The 24,332-nt window shown below is 37.1% G+C and overlaps 1 protein-coding gene across 1 annotated transcript in view; it reads right to left on the bottom strand.

Annotated features, from left to right (window-relative positions):
- Positions 1 to 24,332, bottom strand: part of LOC118002847 (bromodomain adjacent to zinc finger domain protein 1A) — a 91,857-nt gene that overhangs the window by 47,423 nt on the left and 20,102 nt on the right. Inside the window, exon 4 of the mRNA XM_034993452.1 lies at positions 10,895 to 11,038. Within this exon, the coding sequence (XP_034849343.1) occupies positions 10,895 to 11,038 (144 nt within the window). The remainder of the gene's footprint in view (positions 1 to 10,894; positions 11,039 to 24,332) is intronic.

Below are 24,332 nucleotides of genomic sequence, written 5' to 3'. Positions count from 1 at the left end.
GCATGGCTTGCACAAGAAGCGGAATAAATAAGGAGAATAAAAAATCCAGTCAGAGAGGAAGCAGAAGGGCCAGATTATAGGCCATCAATATAAGGGTTTTGGATTTTACTCTGAAAAGACACTAGAGGATACTGAATACTGGGGAGATAATGATAGAACTTACACTTCAGAAAGGTCACTCTGGCTGCCATGTAACTTATATTTCAGAAAGATCATGCTGGCTGCCAGACTGTGGGGCAAGAGTGCAAACAGGGACATCCATTAGAAAGCTAGTGCACTGAACCAAGTGAGAGCTGATGGCAGTTACAGACTACGGTGATAGTGGTGGCAGCAGAGAGACAAGTGGTTGGATTCTTGAAAAGCTGCCTCTGTGAATGCAAGTGCATATATAACGGGGATGTAAATAAGGGTTATTGAGAAGAAAATGATATGAAAGGATGATAAAAGGGGCGCCTGGGTGCCTCAGTCGTTGGGCGTCTGCCTTCGGCTCAGGTCATGATCCCGGGGTCCTGGGATCGAGCCCCGCATCAGGCTCCCTGTTCCTAGGGAAGCCTGCTTCTCCCTCTCCCACTCCCCCTGCTTGTGTTCCCTCTCTCACTGCCTCTCTCTGTCAAATAAATACATAAAATCTTAAAAAAAAAAAAAAAAGGATGATAAAGGAAACATTTAGCAATGAGGGTCAGATATGGCCAAAGTGTGATAAGTAGAGTATACACTGTATTTATAGAAATTCAACACGGAAGGGATGTATGAGACAATCACACAGAACTGAAGTATCTGGGGCGCCTGGGTGGCTCAGTCGGTTAAGCAACTGCCTTTAGCTCGGGTCATGGTCCCAGAGTCCTGGGATCGAGCCCTGCATCGGGCTCCCTGCTCGGCAGGGACTCTGCTTCTCCCTCTCCCTCTACCCCTGCTTGTGTTCCCTCTCTCGCTGTGTCTCTCTCTGTCAATTAAATAAATAAATAAATCTTAAAAAAAAACACAAAAAATTGAAGTATTTACCTTTAACAGCATTAACTTCCTAGTTGGAGCACCAAGGATCTTTACATTGAGACCCAGTATACACAGGAGATATATTTAATCCTTCAACCTCACTATATGGAATGCAGTCTAATACTTTCTATTCTATTAAAATTCATTATTAATTTCACAACCTACATGAGGCTATAACCTACAGTTTTAAAAGCACTGTCCCAAAAGAAGAGATCAAAGAGAGAAGTCTAAGTGTTCAGGGCGCCTGGGTGGCTCAGTTGTTAAAGCGTCTGCCTTTGGCTCAGGTCATGATCCTGGAGTCCCAGGATCTAGTCCCACATCGGGCTCCCTACTCAGTGGGGAGCCTGCTTCTCCCTCTCCCTGCCGCTCCCCCTGCTTGTGCTTGCTCTCTCTCTCTGTCAAATAAATAAATTAAAAAAAAAAAAGGAGAGAGAGAAGTCTAAGTGTTCAGAGAGCAATACTGATGTGAGTTCCCAATAAAGGAATTTCTTGGAATGAAAACAGGGAAAAAGAAAAATGGGTTTTGATGAATCAACAGCAGTTGTTTAAGAACAGACTTGATTTTTTATCTTGATATCATTTTTTGAATTGATGCTAACTTAGCAATTAATCACTACTATTTTATACATATAAGGGGTTGATCAAGTATAATATAGATTGCACTTAAAAGATTTACTACCAGTTGCAGTATATTATTATATTTTAAGTCACAATTATAAATGCATAAATATATTTATATATTATTTGTTTATAGAAAACTTGTTTATGGACTTTATCTTAATGGATTTAAGGCTATAAAAATGTGATTTTTGTGTGTATATAAAACTATTTTTTGTTTTTTCTTGCTATATCATGAAATTCGTTTCTGAAGATAAAACATAACAGAATTAAAATCAGTTTTTCCAATCAGTGAAAATATTCTTAGGGGGTTTTGCTATAACTCTTACATAAATTCTATACAGGATAAAATCGTAACTGGATTATTTCCAAGGAAGTACAGCTATTAGAGACCAACAGAAACTGCTTGTCATATGGATTCACCTATAACATAAGAATTAAAAGATAGTATTAAAAAGAAATTCCATCTTAATAATTTTTCTCCCTTGCTTCCTAAAGCCTAGGCCTAAATAGCTGGAATACTAAACTGAATGTAGTGATCTTAGCCATGACTGTGACTAAGAGACTGATTTTCTTATTAACAAGTGTTACTAGCTCTACACTGACACATTAACATCAAATATTATATTTATAGAAATTAGATTGCAATTCCAATGATTTATTCACAAAATTTTATCACTTATTTATTTTATAAATACACCATATTTCAATATGGTGTATTATTGTATTTACATATATGTATTTATTGTAAATACATATAAATATATGTATTTATATATACATTTTGGGGGGGGGAGGGGCAGAGGGTGAAACTCCCAAGCAGGCTCTATTGCGGAGCCAGACATGGGGCTCAATCTCAAAACCCTGAGGATCATGACCTGAACCAAAATCAAGAGTTGGACACTTAACTGACTGAGCCCACCCAGGCACCCCAATATGCCTAGTTATATATATAATTTAATTTCTACTTTTATTTTCTCATAATAGTAATTGTTTCTGTTGCTATCCCATGGACAATATTTGATACTAAAGAGGCAGTTAAAATTTTTTTCTATAGCAGTAAAATAGAAATGACAAAGGACCGAATAATTAAGCTTTCTGCATAAATAGTTACTTATGGTGTTTTGTTTGTTTTTGTAATTTAAAATGCTAAACTGACCTCTCATACATAAAATTTCATATATGAACTACAAATAGCAAAACAATTAGGTCTACTTCTTTAAAAGTAACACTCAGATTCCATAATCTTACTAATAATTAAGCATGTTATCATTACAGCCAGATTACACTTCATGAAGGAAGTCAGTTGCATAGTATTTCACAATGGGGTACACAATACACTCTTTGAGGTTCCTAAAATAATTAGTTTTCCTTGTGCTCTTGCAAATTACCACCAGGATATAAGATGTTACCAAAAATGTATCCTTGTTCATGTACTATTTTTAGGTTAGGATAATATTTTTATGGTATTTTAAACTTTAAATAGCATCTGCCTAGAGGTGACTCCATAAAACTCTGATCCACTGTAAAGGATAAAAGCAGCCTGACCTTAAATTTTTATAGCCTTAAATCACAACAGCAGAGTATATTATTAACAAGGTGTTATTTACCTACCAATCTGAGTTGCTACAAATACCATAGTTTCTTCTACAAATCCTAAAAGCAACTAGACACACTCACCTGTACTTGGCATACCTCAATCACACTGAAATCAGATGGTAAACTAGTGAATATTTTCAGGACTGTCAGGACTATTTCCATCAGTACTGTCTATCAATTTAGTTAAATTTTCAGATAATTTTCTGGATTGCAAATGAACTTCACTATTTGGCTCTTTCATTAAGAAAGGAAACTTGCGGGGGGCGCCTGGGTGGCTCAGTCATTAAGTGTCTGCCTTTGGCTCCGGTCATGATCCCAGGGTCCTGGGATCGAGCCCCACATCGGGTTCCCTGCTCCATAGGAAGCCTGCTTCTCCCTCTCCCACTCCCCCTGCTTGTGTTCCCTCTCTCGCTGTGGTCTCTCTCTCTCTGTCAAATAAACAAAATCTTAAAAAAAAAAAAAAAAAAGAAAGAAAGAAAGGAAACTTGTGGGGTGCCTGGGTGGCTCAGTCAGTTAAGGGTCTGCCTTCGGCTCAGGTCATGATCTCAGGGTCTCGGGAACAATCCCAGCATCAGGCTCCTGCTCAGCAGGGAGCCTGCTTCTCCCTCTGCCCCTCCCCCAGCTCATGCTCTCTTGCACGCTCTCTCTTGCTCTCAAAGAAAGAAAGGAAACTTGTATCAAGTAGTTATACAAATTGTGATCTTAACAAGTAAGGATTTTCAAATATAAATTTTCTTTATATCTATTAGTAATTTTGGAGGGAAAGAAACAACAGCAGACATAAGTATAACTACTTAACCCACTTTTTTTTTTTTTAAGATTTTGTTTGTTTATTTTGAGAGAGAGAGAGCAAGCACACACAAGCAGGGGGAGAAACAGAGAGGGAGAAGCAGGCTTTCCGCCGAGCAGGGAGCCCGATGTGGGGCTCGATCCCAGGACCCCGGGATCATGACCCCAGCCGAAGGCAGATGCCTAAACTGAATGAGCCACCCCTTACTTAACCCATTCTTGATGGGCAAACATAAGAGATGAGTAAAGAAAGGCACATGGAGAGCAGATACACAATATGTATATTTCAAAGAGTAAGACTACAGACAAAACCCTAAATCTCTTAACTTCAATTTTATATGATGCAAATTATCTTCTCTAAAATGTAGTCCAATCTTTTGTTTAGTGCTATAAATACTAGCAAGTCAATTTTTAAAATAAAATTTGCTTGTACATACATAAAATAAATGAATAATTCTAAATTTAAAGTATTCCTTATTATATAATCTACACAAAGTATCCTAGTGGTACAAAAATTAGCCTCATTTCATTCTTGAGTATATTTAGGGGGTGCCTGGGTGGCTCAGTCAGTTAAGCATCCGACTCTTGGTTTCGGCTCAGGTCATGATCTCGTCGTCGTGGGATTGAGCCCCGCGTCAGGCTCTGCACTCAGCGTGCAGCCTGCTTCAGATTCTCTCTCCCTCTCCATCCCACTTGTGCTTGCTCTCTCTCTCAAATAAATTTAAAAAAGAAGTATATTTAGATTGGTATTCAAAAGCTCTGCCATAAATCCCATGGTAAATAGCTAGATAGGAGAAAATGACTTCATATGTTACTCTAGAACTCCGTTCTGGCAAAGATATTGGAGAGTATTGCAAGAATGCTGAGATTCGGAGAGCACTAAAATGTCCAAGGCTGCTATGTCTATGACTTTGTCCATGGCTTTGTGATAAGAAGAGTAACAATTTTCTCATAGTCTCTTTCACAAACTTAGTTTAAGAAGCACATGTTTAGGAGGCGCCTGGGTGGCTTAGTCGGTTAGGCGGCTGCCCTCAGCCTCAGGTCATGATCCCAGGGTCCTGGGATCAAGGCCTGCTCAGCGGGAAGCCTGCTTCTCCCTCTCCCACTCCCTCTGTTTGTGTTCCCTCTCTCTCAAATGAATAAAATCTTTAAAAAAAAAAAAAAAAGCAGCAGCAGCACATGTTTAAGGTGTTAACACCCATCTTCAAAATAAATAAGTGACCTGCTTCCTAAAACCTTGACTGCTGCCCACCAACAAAAGCTGACCCACAAAGGTAAATACGTAGTTACTACTTAGTTCAATCAGATTCTGCAGTAAGTGCCCAGACTGACGAGTAAGCTAATAACATGTTATTCTGAGGGAATGCAACTTTATAAAAAGTCAAGCCTTTAATTTCTTACTTTTACTGATGTAAAATTGACTTTGAAAAAAATAACCAATATGATCCCCCAGATGTATCAAAATATTCTATTTAAAAAATTCTGATGACCAGAATAAAGAACTCTTATAACTGAACAAAAAGACAAATAACCCAATTTAAAAATTGAGATACTAGCCATCCCACTAGGATGGCTATAATCAAAAAACTTGAAAAACAGTAAGTGATGGTGAGAATGTGGACAAACTGGAATCCTTATATACTGATGGTAAGTATGTAAAATGGCGCAGTTGCTGTAAAAAGCAGTTTGGCAGTTCCTCAAAAAGTTAAACAATCGTCATATGACTCAGCAATTCTACTCCTTGGTACATAACCAGAAGAATTTAAAACAGGGACTTGAATAGGAGCCCATACATCAATATTCATTGCAGCATTATTCATAATAGCCAAAAGGTGAAAACTCGAGTGTCTATCAACAGATGAACGGATAAACAAAATGCGGTACATACACACAATGGAATATTCACCCATAAAAAGGAATGATTACAACAATTAGCCTCATGTTTCTAAAATAGGTATATCAAAAAGCCCTATTGTAAATCTCAACATACTACAACATGGATGAACCTTGAAAAATAGTACTAAGTGGGGGCGCCTGGGTGGCTCAGTCGTTAAGCGCCTGCCTTCGGCTTAGGTCATGATCCCAGCGTTCTGGGATCGAGCCCCGCATCGGGCTCCCCACTTGGCGGGAAGCCTGCCTCTCCCCCCTCCACTCCCCCTGCCTGTGCTCCTCTCTCACTGTGTCTCTCTCTGTCAAATAAATAAATAAAATCTTAAAAAAAAAAAAAAGTACTAAGTGAAATAAGCCACACATGAAAGGACAAATACAGTATGATTCCACTTATATGAAATACTTAGAGTACATAAATTCATAGAGACAGAATGCAGATTAGAGGTTACCAAGAGATGGAGGGGGGAAAATGTAGAATAATTACCTAACAGGTACAGAGTTTCTATTTGGGGTAAAGAAAATATTTAAGGGATATAATCCTTCATATACTCCAAACAAAACACTATTTGGGAATAGTGGTTATAGTGGTATGACACTGTGAATGCAATTAATGTCATTGAATTATACACTTAAAAGGGTTAAAACAGAAAATATTATATTATATATATTTTAACGCCCCCCCAACCCAGGAATGCTGGTGACCATTTTGAGCACCTAGGCTTAATTCTAAATATGCTGCCTTAGTATGTCTCACAGATATTATGAACTAGGTGATGCTGGAAAATTTTTCTAACTCTGAACTTCCATTTCTCCTCAGTGATAAAAGAATATGACCACCTACCCTTATAGAATGGTTCTGAGGAATAAAATAAATAAGAGAATATATGTGGGTGCTGTTATACAGATCAACTAATGGAAAATACCCAATAAATAACTTCCATTTTCATCCCTTCAATCCACCTACTGAAACATGAGAAACTCCAGATTACGTTTTGTTGTCAGGGAACAACCTAGAAGAAGTAAATTTCTTACTCACTTAGGTTAGGGAATTAATAGAAATAACAGAACAAAGGTCCAAAGATGATTATGTTTCACTCTTCCTGGTATATTAGGATACAGTAGCATTCTACAAACAAGTAGGCATTTTATGATGTTGATGTATAGAGAAGGCTCAGATTCTTTGAGAATCATAAACAGGTTACAATATCTGTGAATAAAGTAATTAATTAGCTTTCTCACTTTTCCGATACCAAGAGTCTATCCCAAGTACTTACATTCGTGGAATAAAGCACAACCTATTTAGGCAGGAAATTATGGGTCAAATTCAATAATACTCTGTGATAAGCTTGTTGTAAGTGGCAGAAGTGGAACTGATGGACATTTATATTGCCACATATAACAGATAAAATACTTACTATTACTAACTGGGATTATGAATTAATTGGCATATTTGTACTCAAGGTAACAAACTAGCAAACTATGCATGTAGCTCATATTCAAATCTAAAAGGAAGAGAAAGGACATTAATGAGCTGAATAATAGAGTGCTGAACCTAAGAGTCTAGACATTCCTCATCTAAAGCACCTCACAGCATCTCTAAGAATTAGAAGATTAGGTTAAAAGTTACTACAAAATAAGGGTGCCTGGATGGCTCAGATAAATAAATAAAATCTTTAAAAAATAAAAAGTTATGGGGCACCTCAGTCGTTAAGCGTCTGCCTTCGGCTCAGGTCATGATCCCAGGGTCCTGGAATTGAGCCCCACATCGGGCTCTCTGCTCAGTGGGAAGACTGCTTCTCCCTCTCCTACTCCCCCTGTTCCCTCTCTTGCTGTCCCTCTCTCTGTCAAAATAAATAAAATCTTTTAAAAATAAAAAAAAAGTTACTACAAAATAGCCTTAAATGGTAAATCACTTTAAAATGAAAAAAATATAGAAAAATAAATGCTTACTATATTTATTTATTTTTTAAAAAGATTTTATTTACTTATTCATGAGAGACAGAGAAAGAGAGAGGAAGAGGGAGAAGCAGGCTTCCTGCTGAGCAAGGAGCCCGATGTAGGGCTTGATCCCAGGACCCTGGGATCATGACCTGAGCCAAAGGCAGATGCTTAACGACTGAGCCACCCAGACACCCCAGTGCTTACCATATTTAAACATCAATTTAAATAATGTCTCGTATACAAATCTATATTTAACCCTTCAAGACTCATATATAATTAACTCCATTTAAGGGATATAATCCTTCATACACTCCAAACAAAACACATGAACTACTGTCAGAGCTGCTAATACTCAATAATTTTGCATCATAAACCCTATATTCAATGAGGGACACAAACAAAAGACCTATAAATTTCTTTTTCTGCTTAATAAAGTAGCAACTCAAGAAAAAAATGAGATATATCATACTGTGGAAAACAGTATGGAGGTCCCTCAAAAAATTAAAAATAGAAATACCATATGATCCAAATGAGATGTATCAAAAGACTTAATACATAGGACCATGTCATGCTTCATTCACTCACCTAAAAATCATTTTTGGTGTACTAGCTAGATGACCTTGTGCAATACCAATTAACATTTCTTTTTTTTTAAAAAAAGATTTTATTTATTTATTTGACAGAGACAGACACAGCGAGAGAGGGACCACAAGCCCCCCAATTAACATTTCTAAGGCTCAGGTTCTTCTTGTTAAATAAAGATAACAACACTCTTCCAGAAGTGACTAATTAGCACAATGCTCGGACAGCAAATGCTCAAATGCTAGTTATGGATACAATAGTTCAAGTTAGAAGTTGAATTACAAGGTTCTGAAGGACAGAATTTGATGGTTATTGATATTTCAGCTGCAAAGAACATAAAGGAAGTAGTTAAGAGTGGCCTCAGGGAGTTAATATCCATAATTTATAAAGAACCAATATAATTCAACGCCAAAAAACTCCAAATAATCCAATTAAAAATGGGCAGAGGACCCGAACAGAAATTTTTCAAAAGAACACATACACATAAATGGCAAACAGACACATTAAAAAATGCTCAAGGGGTACCTGGGTGTCCAACTCTTGATCTTGGCTCAGGTCATGATCTCATGGGTATTGAGATCAAGCCCTGAGTCAGGCTCCCTGCTTGGCAGGGAGTTTGCTTGAGACTCTCTCACCTCTTTCTTTGTCCCTCCCCCATTCGTGCACGCACACTCTCTCTAAAAATAAATAATTCTTTAAAAAAAAATGCTCAACATCTGGGGGCTCCTGTGTGGCTCAGTTGGTTAAGCAGTCTGACTCTTGATCTCAGCTCAGGTCTTGATCTCATGGTCATGAGTTCAAGCCCCACATTGGGCTCCACATTGGGCATGGAGCCTACTTAAAAAAAAAAATCCTTAACATCACTAATAAACAGGGAAATGTACCTATCAGGATGGCAAAAATAAAAAAGGTTAAGAAATAAGTGTTGGTGAGGATGTGGAGAAAAAAGAATTCTTGTGCACTATTGATAAGAACGTTAACTGGTACAGCCACTGTGGAAAACAGTATGGAGGTTCCTCAAAAAATTAAAAACAGAAATACCATATGATCTAATAATTCCTGTATTGGATATCTGCCCAAAGGAAACAAAAACGTAAATTAACAAAGATATATGCACTGCACCCCTATGTTTATTGCAGCATTATTTACGATTGCCAAGATATGGAAGCAACCCAAGTGTCCATCAATAGCAACTCAATTTATTCCATTGAATGAGTAAAGACACACACACACACACACACACACTGGAATTTAGGCAGCCATAAAAAAGATGAGATCTTGCCATTTGTGACAACATGGGTAGGACAAACACCATATGATTTCACTTGTATGTGGAATCTAAAAAACGAATGAATAAATAAACAAAAAGCAGAATCAGACCTAAGCACGGAGAACAAATTGATGGTCGTGGGGGGTGAGGGGGGCAGATGGGCAAAATGGGTGAAGGGGAGTGGAAGATACAGCCTTCCGGCTATGGAATGAATAAGTAACAGGACTACAAAGCACAGCATAGGGAATATAATCAATGGTACTGTGATAGCACTGTAGGGTGACAGATGATATCTATACTTGTGGTGAGCGTAAGTACAGAGAGAGGTACTGAATCACTACGTTGTATAGCATTAAGTATAGAGAGATGTTGAATCACTATGTCTTTTTTTTTTTTTAAAGTAAGCTTTACACCCAATGTGGGGCTTGAACTCACGACCCTGAGATCAAGAGTCATATGCTCTACACACTGAGCCAACCAGGAACCCTGAATTGCTATGTTTTAAATCTGAAACTAATATAACACTGTGTGCCAACTATGCTCAAAAAAAAAAAAGAGCAGCCTCAGGTTAGGTTTCTGATTAGAATATTATGGTACTGTTCACTGACAACAGGGAAGAAAAAGGCACAAGACAGACTGGAAAAAGCATTTTTAATTTTGAGATGCCGAAAAGGCAGAGAGGGAACAGAATGGAGCAATAAAGATTTAGAGAGTTGTGGAGAACAGACAGAGTGGAGCTAAAGCATGTAAGAAGACTTTTAATCAGTTGAAGACTTAGCTGAGATTTTAAATTTACCTGGAGACAATGCCAATCTACATGGGTTTGTGTGATTTTTCTCCAGGAGCACTCAGCTGACCCAGGCTGTCAACTGACTGAATTGCAGAAGGTTAGTTTCTCTACCATATGCACCATAAAGTGATTAAGTATAATAATTAAAGTACAGAATTAATTTTCCCAAGTAAACCAAATTGGAATGTTTAAGTGTAACTGAATGAGGTGAACTTCAATTGCTCCTACGCAGCTGACTAGAGTTAACTAGGTACTTTCAATTTTGCAAATTCTAAACACGTGTTGTTGAACCACATCACTTAGATGGATTTTACACTCTATGATTACAAAGGAAAAAGGGAAGGATTAAAGAGAAAATTATTTCAATAGGGTATCATTAGCCAATCTGATATACATTTTAAAAATTAATAAAAATCACTTACCCATTTTGAAAGGAACTGTTTTGTGTTTCTGAATCATCACTATCACTGATGATAATAGTTTCTCCATCGACATTGCTGACATGTCCATTAGCAAAGCCATTTTGATGTGATGGAGGGAGAACTTCCAAAATCCTACACTGTAACCTGAAAGAAAATGATACATTGAAAAACGCAAATTATTTGATATTTATAATCAAGCATTTCAGAACAATCTAATTATTCTGAACTGAAAAGATATTTTATTTTGTAGAAACTATGACTCATTGATGTAACCAAATTAATAGAAAATCTGTAACATCAAATTTAAGCAAAGGTTAGCTACAATTTAAAATAATACAAAGGTTGGGCGCCTGGGTGGCTCAGATGGTTAAGCGTCTGCCTTCGGCTCAGGTCATGATCCCGGGGTCCTGGGATCGAGTCCCGCATCGGGCTCTCTGCTAGGCGGGGAGCCTGCTTCTCCCTCTGCCTCTGCCTCTCTCTCTCTCTCTCTCTGACTCTCATGAATAAATAAATAAAACATTAAAAAAAAAATAATACAAAGGTCAATTTATCGAGATTCTTAGCAATTATATTCCTTTTTTTTTTTAAGATTTTATTTTATTATTTATTTGTCAGAGAGAGAGAGAGAGAGAGGCAGGCAGGAAGAGGGAGAAGCAGGCTCCTTGTTGAGCAAGGAGCCCGATATGGGACTTGATCCTAGCCCCTGGGATCATGACCTGAGCTGAAGGCAGAAACTCGACTGACTGAGCCACGTAGGTGTCCCAGCAATTATATATATATATATTTTTAAGATTTTTTATTTATTTATCTGAGAGAGAGAATGGGAGACAGAGAGCATGAGAGGGGGAGGATCAGAGGGAGAAGCAGACTCCCCGCTGAGCAGGGAATCTGATGCGGGACTCGATCCAGGGACTCCAGGATCATGACCTGAGCTGAAGGCAGTCGCTTAACCGACTGAGCCACCCAGGCGCCCCAGCAATTATATTCTTAACTAAAGTTACTGCTTAGAAAATCAAATACTGGCATAATATGTCATTATACAGACTGGATCTTGTAGTTTTTCAAAGCATCCAACATTTTAAATTCTGAAATTTTCCTGATCATAACCTTTTTTATTCTCACTGTAGCTTTTGTTGGCATTTTTGATCTCTATAAAATTTCCTATTCACTAGTTCTATTGCCTCTATTTTTTTAAATTAACATATAATGTATTATTGGTTTCAGAGGTACAGGTCTGTGATTCACCAGTCTTATATAATATCCAGTGCTCATTACATCACATGCCCTTCTTAACGTCCATCACCCAGTTACCCCATCCCCCTACCCCCCTCCCCTCTAGCAACCCTCAGTTTGTTTCCTATAGTTAAGAGTCTCTTATGGTTTGTCTCCCTTTCTGGTTTCCTATTGTTTTATTTTTTCCTCTCTTTCCCTATGATCCTCTCTTTTGTTTCTTAGGTTCCACATATCAGTGAGATCATATAATTGTCTTTCTCTGATTGACCTATTTCACTTAGCATAATACCCTCTAGTTCCATCCATGTTGCTGCAAATGGCAAGATTTCATTTTTTGATGGCTGAGTAGTATTCCATTGTATATATATATACCACTTCTTCTTTATCCATTCATCTGTCGATGGAGATCTGGGCTCTTTCCATAGTTTGGCCATTGTGGACATTGCTGCTATAAACACTGGGGAGCAGGTTCCTCTTCAGATCACTACATTTGTATCTCTGGGGTAAATACCCAGTAGTGTAATTGCTGGGTCGTAGGGTAGCTCTATTTTCAACTTTTTGAGGAAGCTTCATACTGTTTTCTAGAGTGGCTGCACCAGCTTGCATTCCCACCAACAGTGTAGGAGGGTGCCCCTTTCTCCACATCCTCACCAACATCTGTTGTTTCCTGACTTGTTAGTTTAGACATTCTGACTGGTGTGAGGTGGTATTGCATTGTGGTTTTGATTTGGATTTCCCTGATGCCAAGTGATGTTGAGCATTTTTTTCATGTGTCTCTTGGCCATTTGGATGTCTTCTTTGGAGAAATGTCTGTTCATTTCTTTTGCCCATTTCTTTATTGCCTCTAGTTTGAGTTCCTTAACCTCTGCCCACTCTATCTGGATTTTATGGGCTGCAACTTCAGACATATTCACCACAACTGAAATATTTCTCTATCCCATTTTTACTATGCCAATTTGCAATAATTAAAATGTAGTATATCTACAATGGAATATTATTCAACACAAAAATTAAAATGAAGTATAGATGAACTTTGAACACATTATGCTAAATGAAATAAACCAGAAATAAAAGGCCACATAGTATACGATTCCATTCATAGGGAATATTCAGAATAGGCAAATCCATAGACAGAAAGTGGATAATCGGTTGCCAGGATCTTGGGGGCAGAGAAGAGAAGAGGGGAAGAGAAAACAACTCTTAGGCAATCCAGGGGGAGGTTTTATTAACTAAGAATATCTTACGTATATATACACCTACAATTACCAATGGGGTAAATCCCTTTTCTCTGAGAAAAAGTGGTTCAAGATTAGACAATTAGCTATTTATCATTCATTTGGTCATCCTACGTACCATAAACACGTTTTGATATATTGTGGGCATTCATAAAATTGCCTATCTAGTCACCATCCCCATTCTCCTAGGAACTTCATTCTTCCCATACCCCACCTCCCTCCACATGGCTGCTAGTAGAGCTGTCATGTTCCCACAGGGTCCTAGCCAGAGTTAGTTGATATTGGGTGGGCACCTTTTTGCTGAGCCAATACATCTTTTCCAAGATTTTATTTTATTTTTTTAAAGATTTATTTACTTTCAGAGAGAGGAAGAGTGAGCGAGAGCACACGTGTGCGGGGGGGCGGTGCTCAGAGGGACAGGAGAGAGAGAATCTCAAGCAGACTCCCCACTGAGCATGAAGTCTGACATGGAGCTTGATCTCACAACCCATGAGATCATGACCTGAGCCAAAATCAAGAGTTGGACACTTAACCAACTAAGCCACCCATGTGCCCCAATCCTCTTCCAAGATTTTAAAATTTGAAGTCTAGAAAGCAAAAATCAGTCCTGTTGGCAGCCATGTTTCCTGCCATGAGAAGCATGTAACTGCAGTGAGAAGATGAAGCCAACGAGAGAGAAGAGAGGAGAGATGACAAAGGTATTACAGGCAATCAATTCTCTTGTTCTTCCTCAGACTTAGCTGTGCTTTGCTCATCTTAGGTTTAGCTATTTAATCTTTCCTTTGATTCAATAAACTGATAACTGACCCTTTTGCCTGTTTTTTCAAAATTAATTTCTGTCACTTACAGCCAAAATAAAGGGAATCATACAATTCCAGAAAGACAAACAGTATATTCAGAGCGGACTCATTTTGGGAAGCTGGTGAATTTTTATAAAATAATAGCACATATTTTCATTAGTGTACATTTTATCATGTGCTTATTAACTCTCCATTAGAAGTACATCTTTAGTATACTCTAAAATATCTAATAGTGCTGTTAGGCACAGAAAAAACCAGGACCATGGATTTCCTGCTAGGAAATATTTGCACTATACCCAAATTGAAGAAAGCAATTGGTTTTACAGCACCCCAAGATTTAAGAACCAACAAAAGGTAGACTATGTAGGTGAATCCAGCCCTCAAATCATCATCTTTCTTGGCTCATTTTCCCTCATTCTGAGTGTTATATAGGTTCAATTAAAAGTATCATATGTGACTCCTTTACAACCTGCTCTTAAAGAATTGAGAACAAAGGGAGAGGACTCAAATTACTAAAACGAGAAGTAAAAGTGGGGACATTACTAGTGATTTTACCGGAACTAAAAAAGATTATAAGAAAAGATTATGGACAACTGTATGCTGACAAACTGGATAGCTTAGATAAAATGGACACATTCTTAGAAACACACAAATTACCAAAACTGACCCAAGAAGAAATAGAAAATTTGAATAGATCTATAAGTAGCACGGAGACTGAATGAGTAATCAAAAACTTTCCAACAAGAAAAGCCCAGGACCAGATAGCTTCACTGGCAAATTCTACCAAACATTCTAAGAATTAATACCAATTCTCAAAATCTTCCAAAAAATTGAAGAGGATATAACACTTAACTCATTTTATAACACCAACATTAGCCTGATACACAAACCAGACAAAGACATGGCAGAACATATAAAGAACTCTTATAACTCAACAAAAAACAAACAACTCGATTCAAAAACAGGCAGAGGACCTAAACAGACACTTCTCCAAAAAAGATACAAATGGCAATAAGCACATGATTAATCAAAACTGCAATGAGATACCACTTTATACCAAGATGGCTATTATTAAAAGAACAAAAATTGAAAAATAATGAGTGTTAGTGAGGATATGGAGAAAATGGAACCCTTGTGCATTGCTGGTGGGAATATATAAAATGGTGTAGTTGCTGTGAAAACAATATGGTGGTTCCTAAAAAAAATTAAACACAGAATTATCATATGACCCAACAATTCTAAGTATAAACCCAAAAGAATTGAAAACAGGAACTCAGCAGATACTTGTATACCAATGTTCATAAGGGCTTTATTCACAATAACCAAAAGGTGGAAAAAACTCAAATGTCTACCAATAGGTAAATGGAGAAACAAAATGTGGAATACTGAGCAGCCACAAAAAGGGATGAAATTCTGATACAAGCTACAACATGGATGAACCTTGAAAACATTATGCTCAGTGAAATAAGCCAAACAAAAAATAACAAATATTGTATGAATCCACTTATATGAAGTATCTAGAATAGGAAAATTCATAGAGACAGAAAGTAGAATAAAGGTTACCAGGGTCTGGAGGGAGGGAGAAATGGGGAGTTATTGCTTAATGAGTACAGAGTTTCTGTTTGGAATGATGAAAAAGTTCTAGAAATAGTAGGGATGGTTACATAACATTGTGAATGTACTTAATGACACCAAATTATACATCTAAAAATGATTACAATGGCAAATCTTATGTTGATTTTACCACTTTTTTTTAATAATTTTTTTTTTCTAACAATAAAGCTTAAGAAGGCTCAATTATCAAGCCTAAATTGGTAGCAAATGCAAATGGTGTAAAAAGAACTGCAGGCTGACTTTCACCATTGGTTGGCAGAAATAAACCAGTGTTTCTAAAGAGAACAACTACAGGAAATCCTATCAAAAATGTTAGGCAATTATGTAGCCTAATAATAAAAAGGTTCTGTAATTGAGTGACCTGAACTGCACAAAAATATGCAAGGAATCAATTAAATGGACCCACTTTAAAAAATGTATTATTGAGGTATAGTTGACATGTAATGTTATATTTGTTTCAGGTGTATAACATAGTGATGAAACGATTCTATACATTATGCAGGGCTCACCATGGTAAGTGTAGTCACCATCTGTCACCATTCAATGCTATTACAACATTACTGACTAAAATAGTTTCTATGCTGCACTTTTCATTTCTGTGACTTTTTTATAACTGGAAGTTTGTATCCCTTAACCCCCTTCACCTCAAATGGATCTACTTTTGAAGGGCCTGGGTATCATCCAGGGATGATTTGCACCGAGTTCCCTGTGGTGATGAAGGAAGCTCTTCAGTGAACTTATGAAAAGGTTCTTCAAAGAAATGGTTTTCACTGGCAGAGCCCAGGTGAATAGCCCTAAGTTGTGATGGTGGTGGTAGTCACGAAGGAAAAACAAAGAAATGGGTCTGCTCCAGGCTCAGGTATGATCAGCGTGGTACCTAAAATGGTTTGACAGTCTACTGAAGGGAACAGTCTATGATCCCCAGTAGAGCCCACAGAACTACAATAATTCAACAACTAATTTATTTAAAAACAACAGAAAAATAACAGAAATACAATTCGCTGACAGAATAAGGGAGAAGCAAACCAGTACAGTATTGAGACATAGCTGAGAATGTAGGAAATGTTTTATATATAAATTATACTAGTTATTAGCAATGTTATTAACTTTGCACAAACCACAGGTTTAGCATTTCTTGCTAATCTAATCAAGGCCAGGCCTCTCGCTGGTGCTAAGCTAAACTTCAGTTAACTATTCAAGATGTCAAGTCAATATCTTCTAATAGATTTCTAATTAGGCTTAGTCCATGTCTTTCAAATCCATTTGCTACAGTTTCTTGGTTCTAGTGAGTCCAAAGAAGATTGGAATGTAAAAAAGGTTAAAGAATCACAAATCCACACCTAGCTAGTGGGTCTTTTAGGATACAGAAACTTCCTAAATTAAAGTTATGCTCCATTATTTGAGGACAGAGCGGAGTCTGACAATCAAAAGAGGATTCTTATTATAATTAGAGTTCCTGTATGCTAGATAAGTACATGATTTAAACATGTTTCTGTCTTCAGAGCAACTCCACAAGTTATACATTTTCCAGAAGATGAAAATTTAGGGTCAGAAAAGTGAAATCATTTGCTCATGATCATACAATCAGTAATGATACAGCCAAAACTTTAGTGTTGACTCTGAAGCCCATATATTTTCTAATCTTCCACTCTATTACTGGAGTTGGGGGGGGGGGAACAGAAACACTGTATTGACCCAAGGGTATTTCAGAGCTTTAAGCCCAGGCAGTCAAGAGGCTCCTAAAGTGCTTATGACTTAAACACTTTTTTTTTTTTTAAAGATTTATTTATTTATTTATTTGACAGCGAGAGAAGGAACACAAGCAGGGGGAGTGGGAGAGGGAGAAGCAGGCTTCCCATGGAGCAGGGAGCCCAATGCGGGGCTCGATCCCAGGACCCTGGGATCATGACCTGAGCTGAAGGCAGACGCTTAACAACTGAGCCACCCAGGCGCCCCATGACTTAAACACTTTTAAGAGTGAAAGCAAGTCTGTGGAACAGCAGTCAGCACAGAATGAGGACACAGCAGAAGTTAGCCATAAAGTTGTAACAGTGACAAACGAAACAAGGAAATAGCCTTTTATAAGAATATGTGGTATATACCTCTTCCCCCCAAAAGTTGGTTTTGTTTTAAAAGTAATTTGTTTTAACAGTCATAGTTCAATTTATATCTCAAAATAACAAATTCATTAAAGCAAAATTATAAAACATTCTACAATTGAAACATATGCAGAGTAGGCACTTGGAGTAGAAGACAAACAGTCAACAGCAGAAGGAGAGAAGACTAGAAACTTGGGGAGACTCACTTGACATAAGGGACTGTCTCTGTTTGGGTCTCTAAAAATGGAATAGGCATACTTTATACCTGTTCCCCTGTGCTGCCTCATTAACCTTTATTTTGTAATACAGGTGTCAAGAACATTTATTTTAAAATGCTATGCTTGGATACTTACTTCAACTTTATAGGTAGAAACAGAGTATATATGCTTAATTTGAAGTTCAGAGTTTAAAAAAAAACCCTCAAATTAAGGTGGTTATGTGATACTTAATTTAAGTGGAGGAAAGTAGACCACTCAACAAGTCTGCTATTTCAAACAAGAAGACTGAATTGTGTTGATTACTCATCAGTGGGAAGAAGAGATCAGAAAATGTTGCTTTGTTAACTGCTCACTTTTTAGACATACTGATAGAGTAGTTCAAAGAATGTTTCATTTTGAACTGTTCTGAGACTCTTTATGGACCAGAGAATCAGGTCTTATTTTTCCAATTGGCATTTGACCTATTGTAAACCTGAATATCATTAAGATAATAAGAACCATCAGATTCTTGGGGTGCCTGGGGGGCGTCTCAGTGGGTTAAGAGTCAGACAGACTCTTGATCTCAGCTCGGTCTTGAGTTTAAGCCCTGCGTTGAGTTCAAGCCCTGCTGGTGTGGAGCCTACTTAAAAAAAAATCATTATATTCTTATTAAAGGTTAAATTTATTATTAAAAGATTAATATAGTTCAAATGAAAATCTTTGGAAATAAAATCCTAGGTATGAGACACACGGGTTAAATCCTACATATTTCTAGTAAGTGTCAAATACCTGGATATTGTCGGCATGCTATTTAAGCTCTTTAGTATTCAAAATTATCATCTTAAAGCCACAAGAGTTAGTTAGGCTGAAGTATAAATCAAATTTATCAAAGCTTCACCAAAATACTTTAAAATTCCAACTAGTATATTCATATTAACAGGTATTTAAAGTGTTTGTGTGCTCAGCTTTATGTTAGCCTGGCATAGTGACACCAACATGTAAGAAGACATGATAGCCTTATGAGAAGGCAAGACCAACATATGAAGATCAGAGACAAGTAAACATTAAATACAATAAAATGTCACTACAGTTTTAGCAGCAAGTGACCTTTCGTTTCAACATATAGTATTTATTTTTTAAAAGATTTTATTTATTTGAGAGAAAGAGTGAGTGTGAGCTCGAGGCAGGGAGGGGCAGAGGGAAAGAATCTCAAGCTGACTTGGGGCTCAATCTCACAACCCTGAGATCATGACCTGAGCCAAAATCAGAGTCCGATACCCAACCGACTGAGCCACCCAGGTACTCCACCAGCATTTCGTATTATAGAACACTTAAATTGGCTGCAATGTGAAGGACGGACATAGGAAGAGAAGCAAGCTTCTTGCCTTCCCTCTCTCTTGCTGCCACCTTGAACAATGAAAACAATGGTCACAACCTTAGAATGATGGAGCAGAAATCAGGAAAAAACCTGCGTTCCTGACAACTTTGTGGACTTGCATCCCACCCCTCCACTGTAACTCTGGTACTTAATTTTACATGAAAAATTTTTATTTCCTTATGCCATTAAAATTCTTTCTATCATATGCACCCAAGTCAAATCTCAGCTGATAAGAAAAAACACTAAACTATTAGGTGTACTAGGTATTTTTATTAAAAACTGATGTTTATAAACATTTTATGTGTTAAATTTATTTTGAGTCACAGTACTGTTTTTCAATTCAACCAATAAAGCTGAATAAGACTTTCAAACTTGGAAGTTACTTTGTCACTGGCAATACAGATTTCAAGTCATATCTGTTTCAGAAAACTGAAAACCTGAAGAAGGAAAATAAATTTAACAATCTATGATTTGTGGCTGTGGTGATCAAAGAGAAATATGAGGGAGGGATCCTTGTAGTAATAGAAATGTTCTCTATCATGACTAGATCAATGTCAATATTCTGGTTGTGATTCTGTACTACAATTTTGCAAGGTAGTGCCACTGGGAGAAATTCTGTATTATTTTCCAACTGCATGTGAATCTACAGTTATCTCAAAATAGAAAGTTTAATTTAAAAATACTAATGATAAACATTAGGAAATATAAACTCTAACTGAAAGCATTCATTTCACATCACAGGAAAAAATCAATAGAAGATACTAAAAAGCTGAAGTAAATAATGACACTGTAGTATTGGCAAAAGGATAGACATACAGATGAGTAGGAAAAAAAAGAGTCAGACCCAAGATTCCATTTACATTTATGTTCTGGAAAGGGCAAAATTATAAGGACAGAAAATAGATCAGTGGTTGTCATATAGGCTAGGGTAGGAGGTGGGGGCAAGGGTAGATTACAAAGGGGGACAGCAGAACTTTTGGGGAATAGTAGAAATGTTCTGTGTTTTATTGTGGTAGGTTACATAACTGTCAGAAGTCACAACTCTACATTTAAAAATGAATTTTATCATAAGTAAAGTACTGCTTTAATAAAACTTTATTAGTTTAGACTACTTAGGATAAAGGCTGATCTGAATGTAAGTTATTTAATTTATTCTTCAGCTTAAAAGAAAACCATTTATTGTTTTTCTAAAAATATTAATGCACATGAGAAAGGCTAATTGAAGTAGGTCTACTTGTTAGATCTCAATGAAGTATAGATTAGTCCTGTGATACTTATCAGAAGAAAGACCAGAGAGATCTGTGTAATGTGAAAATTATGTCAAAGAAGACCTATTTTATAGTTTGTTTCTACCTCAACCATAATAAAAACTGTAAAAATTCATCTAAAAATCCATTCTTCATGAAAAAAGAAGTTCAATATATGGGTACTATCTCTTACAACTTGAGTTAGTCAAATCAAAGTCAGATGGCTTCTGCTACATCAAAATACAGTGCATAAAAAATAAGAATTGGCAAAGAAATTATTATATACACAACTAACAAATTAAGATGACAAAATTATACCAATTACTTCCTGTGTTCTCAAATTCTAGCTGGAAGCTCAAAGGAAATAACCTGAATATTTTTTTTTACTATCCTTAAGGTCAATAACATTCTTTTTTTTAAAAATTATTTATATATTTATTTATTTGTCAGAGAGAGAGAGAGAGAGAAAACACAAGCAGGGGGAGGGGCAAAGGGAAAAGCAGGCTCCCCACTGAACAAGGAGCCTGATGTGGGACTCCATCCCAGGACCCTGGGATCATGACCTGAGCTTAAGGCAGACGCTCAACTGACTAAGCCACCCAGGCGTCTCAGGTCAATAACATTCTTAATGTGGTAACAATGAAAATCAACACACTGACTCGCTGACTGGAAGCAGATGAAGATGCAAGCATACCTTCATAAAGATAACTAAAAGGTAAAACATCAGCCCATTCTAATGGCCAATCATAGCAAATTATTATTGGAGTGCTAAATTAATTTGGCATTACAGGATCTTTTATTCATTCTATTTGAATGTTAGTGATATATTCACTAACAAAGTAAAACTTATCTATGTCTCTTTTCCCCCAACTTTTGTTGACGAATTACTGCATACATCACTGTAGAAGTTTAAGGTGTACAGCATGATTTGATGTATGTATACTGTGATTATAACAGATTCAGCTAACATCCATCAACTCATACAGATACAATAAAAAGAAAAGAACAAAAAAAATCTTCTCCTTGTGATGAGAACTCTTAGGATTTATATATTCACTTAACAGCTTTCTTATATTTCATATAGCAGTTGTTAGCTACAATCATGTTGTTCATTATATCTCTAGTACTTATTTATCTTGTAACTAGAAGTTTGTACCTTTTGACTACTTTCCTCCAATTCTCCCTCCCCTCTATGTCCCTTACAGCATTTCTCATTCAATCCTTTGTTGGTCAGTCATGTATTTCACTGATCTTTGCCCTGCAAACTCTATCCTTATTACCTATGTTCTGCTTGGAGAACAGTAAGTATTAATGCTTTACTCATACTGGATAATCCTGTAGCATCCAACACAGTGGTTTATGGAGAAAATACTGAATTTAATTGGCTAAAACAAAAAAATATGACTCAAGATTCTATCCCATCAAGTTTTATTTTCTTTACAACACTGATCAAATGAATTATCATGTTGATTTGTGTGTTTCACTCTCTTGCACTTGAACATAAGTCCCTAGTTCTTGTCTTAGTCACTACCCTCCTTTCAAAACCTTCAAGAGTAACAACTGAGCACACAATGCTTACTGAATGAACCATATAAAACTTAGCTTTGTGTATACTTTAAGTATTAAATTAGAATATTCCCTACTACCTCCAAGAAAAAAGACATAAATAATTGCATTTTTTCATTCCTGGCAACTATGTCAAAAGACAGAAAAATCAAAAAATAAAAATTATAGTCTTCCCCATGCTTGCAGTCACCTTTTGTTGCTAGTAAATAGCATTCTTCCATCTGGAAGCAAAATATTTGAAAAGAAGAAAGCTTAAACAGCTTAGAGTACAGAAGTAAAATAATTAAGGTACCCTGTGGGGGCGCCTGGGTGGCTCAGTTGGTTGAGCGTCTGCCTATGGCTCAGGTCATGATCTCGGGGTCCTGGGACTGCACCCCCAATTGGGTTCCCTGCTCAATAGGGAGTCTGCTTTTCCCTCTCCCACTGCCCCTCCTCCTTGCTTCTGCTCTCAGTGTCTCTTTCTCTGTCTCAAAAAAAAAAAAAAAATCTTAAAAAAGAAAAATTAAGGTACCCTGTGATAAGAACAATGACGAAGAATTTAAAGAACAAGGGAACCTGTTTAAATATTAATAATTTTTTCCCCTTTGAATCAATGGTCAAAAGATGATGCTGATTTTCAGACACTCAACCTTATGATCTGCATCAATCACTCAGAACAAATGATCAAAAGATAATCTAACCACATATGTATAATCCTCTCTCTCTTCATAGTTAGACAAATTATAAAATGCTCAGGTAAAGGGAAGAGTAAATAGTGGGTGATCAATGAGCACATTCAACTATAATCTTTTAATCCTGCTTAAGTGCTATCCTTTAATATATTTAGGTATGTATATATGTATTCCTCCCAAACAGAAGCAGTAGATTCTGACACTACCTCTGCTTAGAAATTTCACTGGTGACCTTGATCAAGTTTTAATTAACATCTATGTATGAATTTCTCAACTGTAAAATGAGCAAATGAGCTCTTATTACATAAGCTGTTGTAGGAATTAAATAAGAGCATATAAATAAAGAGCTTAGAACAGTGTGTGGCATATAGTAAGCTGTCAAAAGTTTACAGGGATTGTCATCATCTCCCTAAAATGGTATGTAGCAAACTCTCAAGGACAGCGACTACGATATAAGAAAATTAGGGACTGACTTAAAAAAATTTGAGTCACCACAGCTGTCAGACTCTTCACTCATCTCTGACAAGTACAGGAAGGCTCTAACACTGACTGAGTGCTTTATGCGCCAGGTACTATGCTGGCCTACTAACAAATACTAACTATTGTGGCAGATTATTGCAGCTATGGCCCCCATTGAATCATACCTCTTCCATCCCTCCCACATTAACTCTGGATTTGTTCATGTGACTTGCTCTGGTCAATGGAATACTAGTAAACAAAGCGTGCTAAGGCTTGAAATGTGCTTGCACAATGGAACCTGCCCTCTCTTGCTGCTGGGAACCCTGCTACCACCTTGGGAACAAGTTTGGATTAGCTTCCTGAAGGATAAGAGGCCACATGAAAGTAGCCACCCTAGTCTGAGGCCCCAGACATGTATGGCTATTCTAAAGTAGAGGACTTGATAATCCAGCCCCAGACAGGCCGGCCCAGACTGTAAGAACATTCCAGCCAACCAATTGTGAGAATAATGTTTACTGATTTAGGCCACTAAATTTTGGGGGTGGTTTGTTATGCAGCAAAAGCTAATACAGCCACCATATGAATATAGATATTACTTCAGTTTTACAGATTATGAAAGAAGATTCCCAGAAACAAGAGTCAGTTTGGCTCCAAAGGCTTTTTCCACCCTACCAAGCCACTTCTGCATGCCAAACTCTGAGGTTCTAAACAAAAAGGGGATCTCTGGGATTTTATTCTATAACCCTTATTTAAAGCAGTAACCCTTCCCTCATTCCAGGAATTAGAGGACACCATGGCCTATAGGCCAGATCAAACTTACCTCCTGTTTTTTTGTATGTATGGTCTGCAAGTTAAGTGTAATTTATACATATTTAAATGGTTTAAAATAAAAATCAGAAGACTACTTTGTGATATGTGAAAATAATAGGATATTCAAAT

Source organism: Mirounga leonina, unplaced genomic scaffold (genome assembly GCF_011800145.1).
Source record: "Mirounga leonina isolate KUSES-001 unplaced genomic scaffold, KU_Mleo_1.0 Mir_83, whole genome shotgun sequence".
NCBI lineage: Eukaryota > Metazoa > Chordata > Mammalia > Carnivora > Phocidae > Mirounga > Mirounga leonina.
This window is presented reverse-complemented; position numbering and strand designations above follow the sequence as displayed.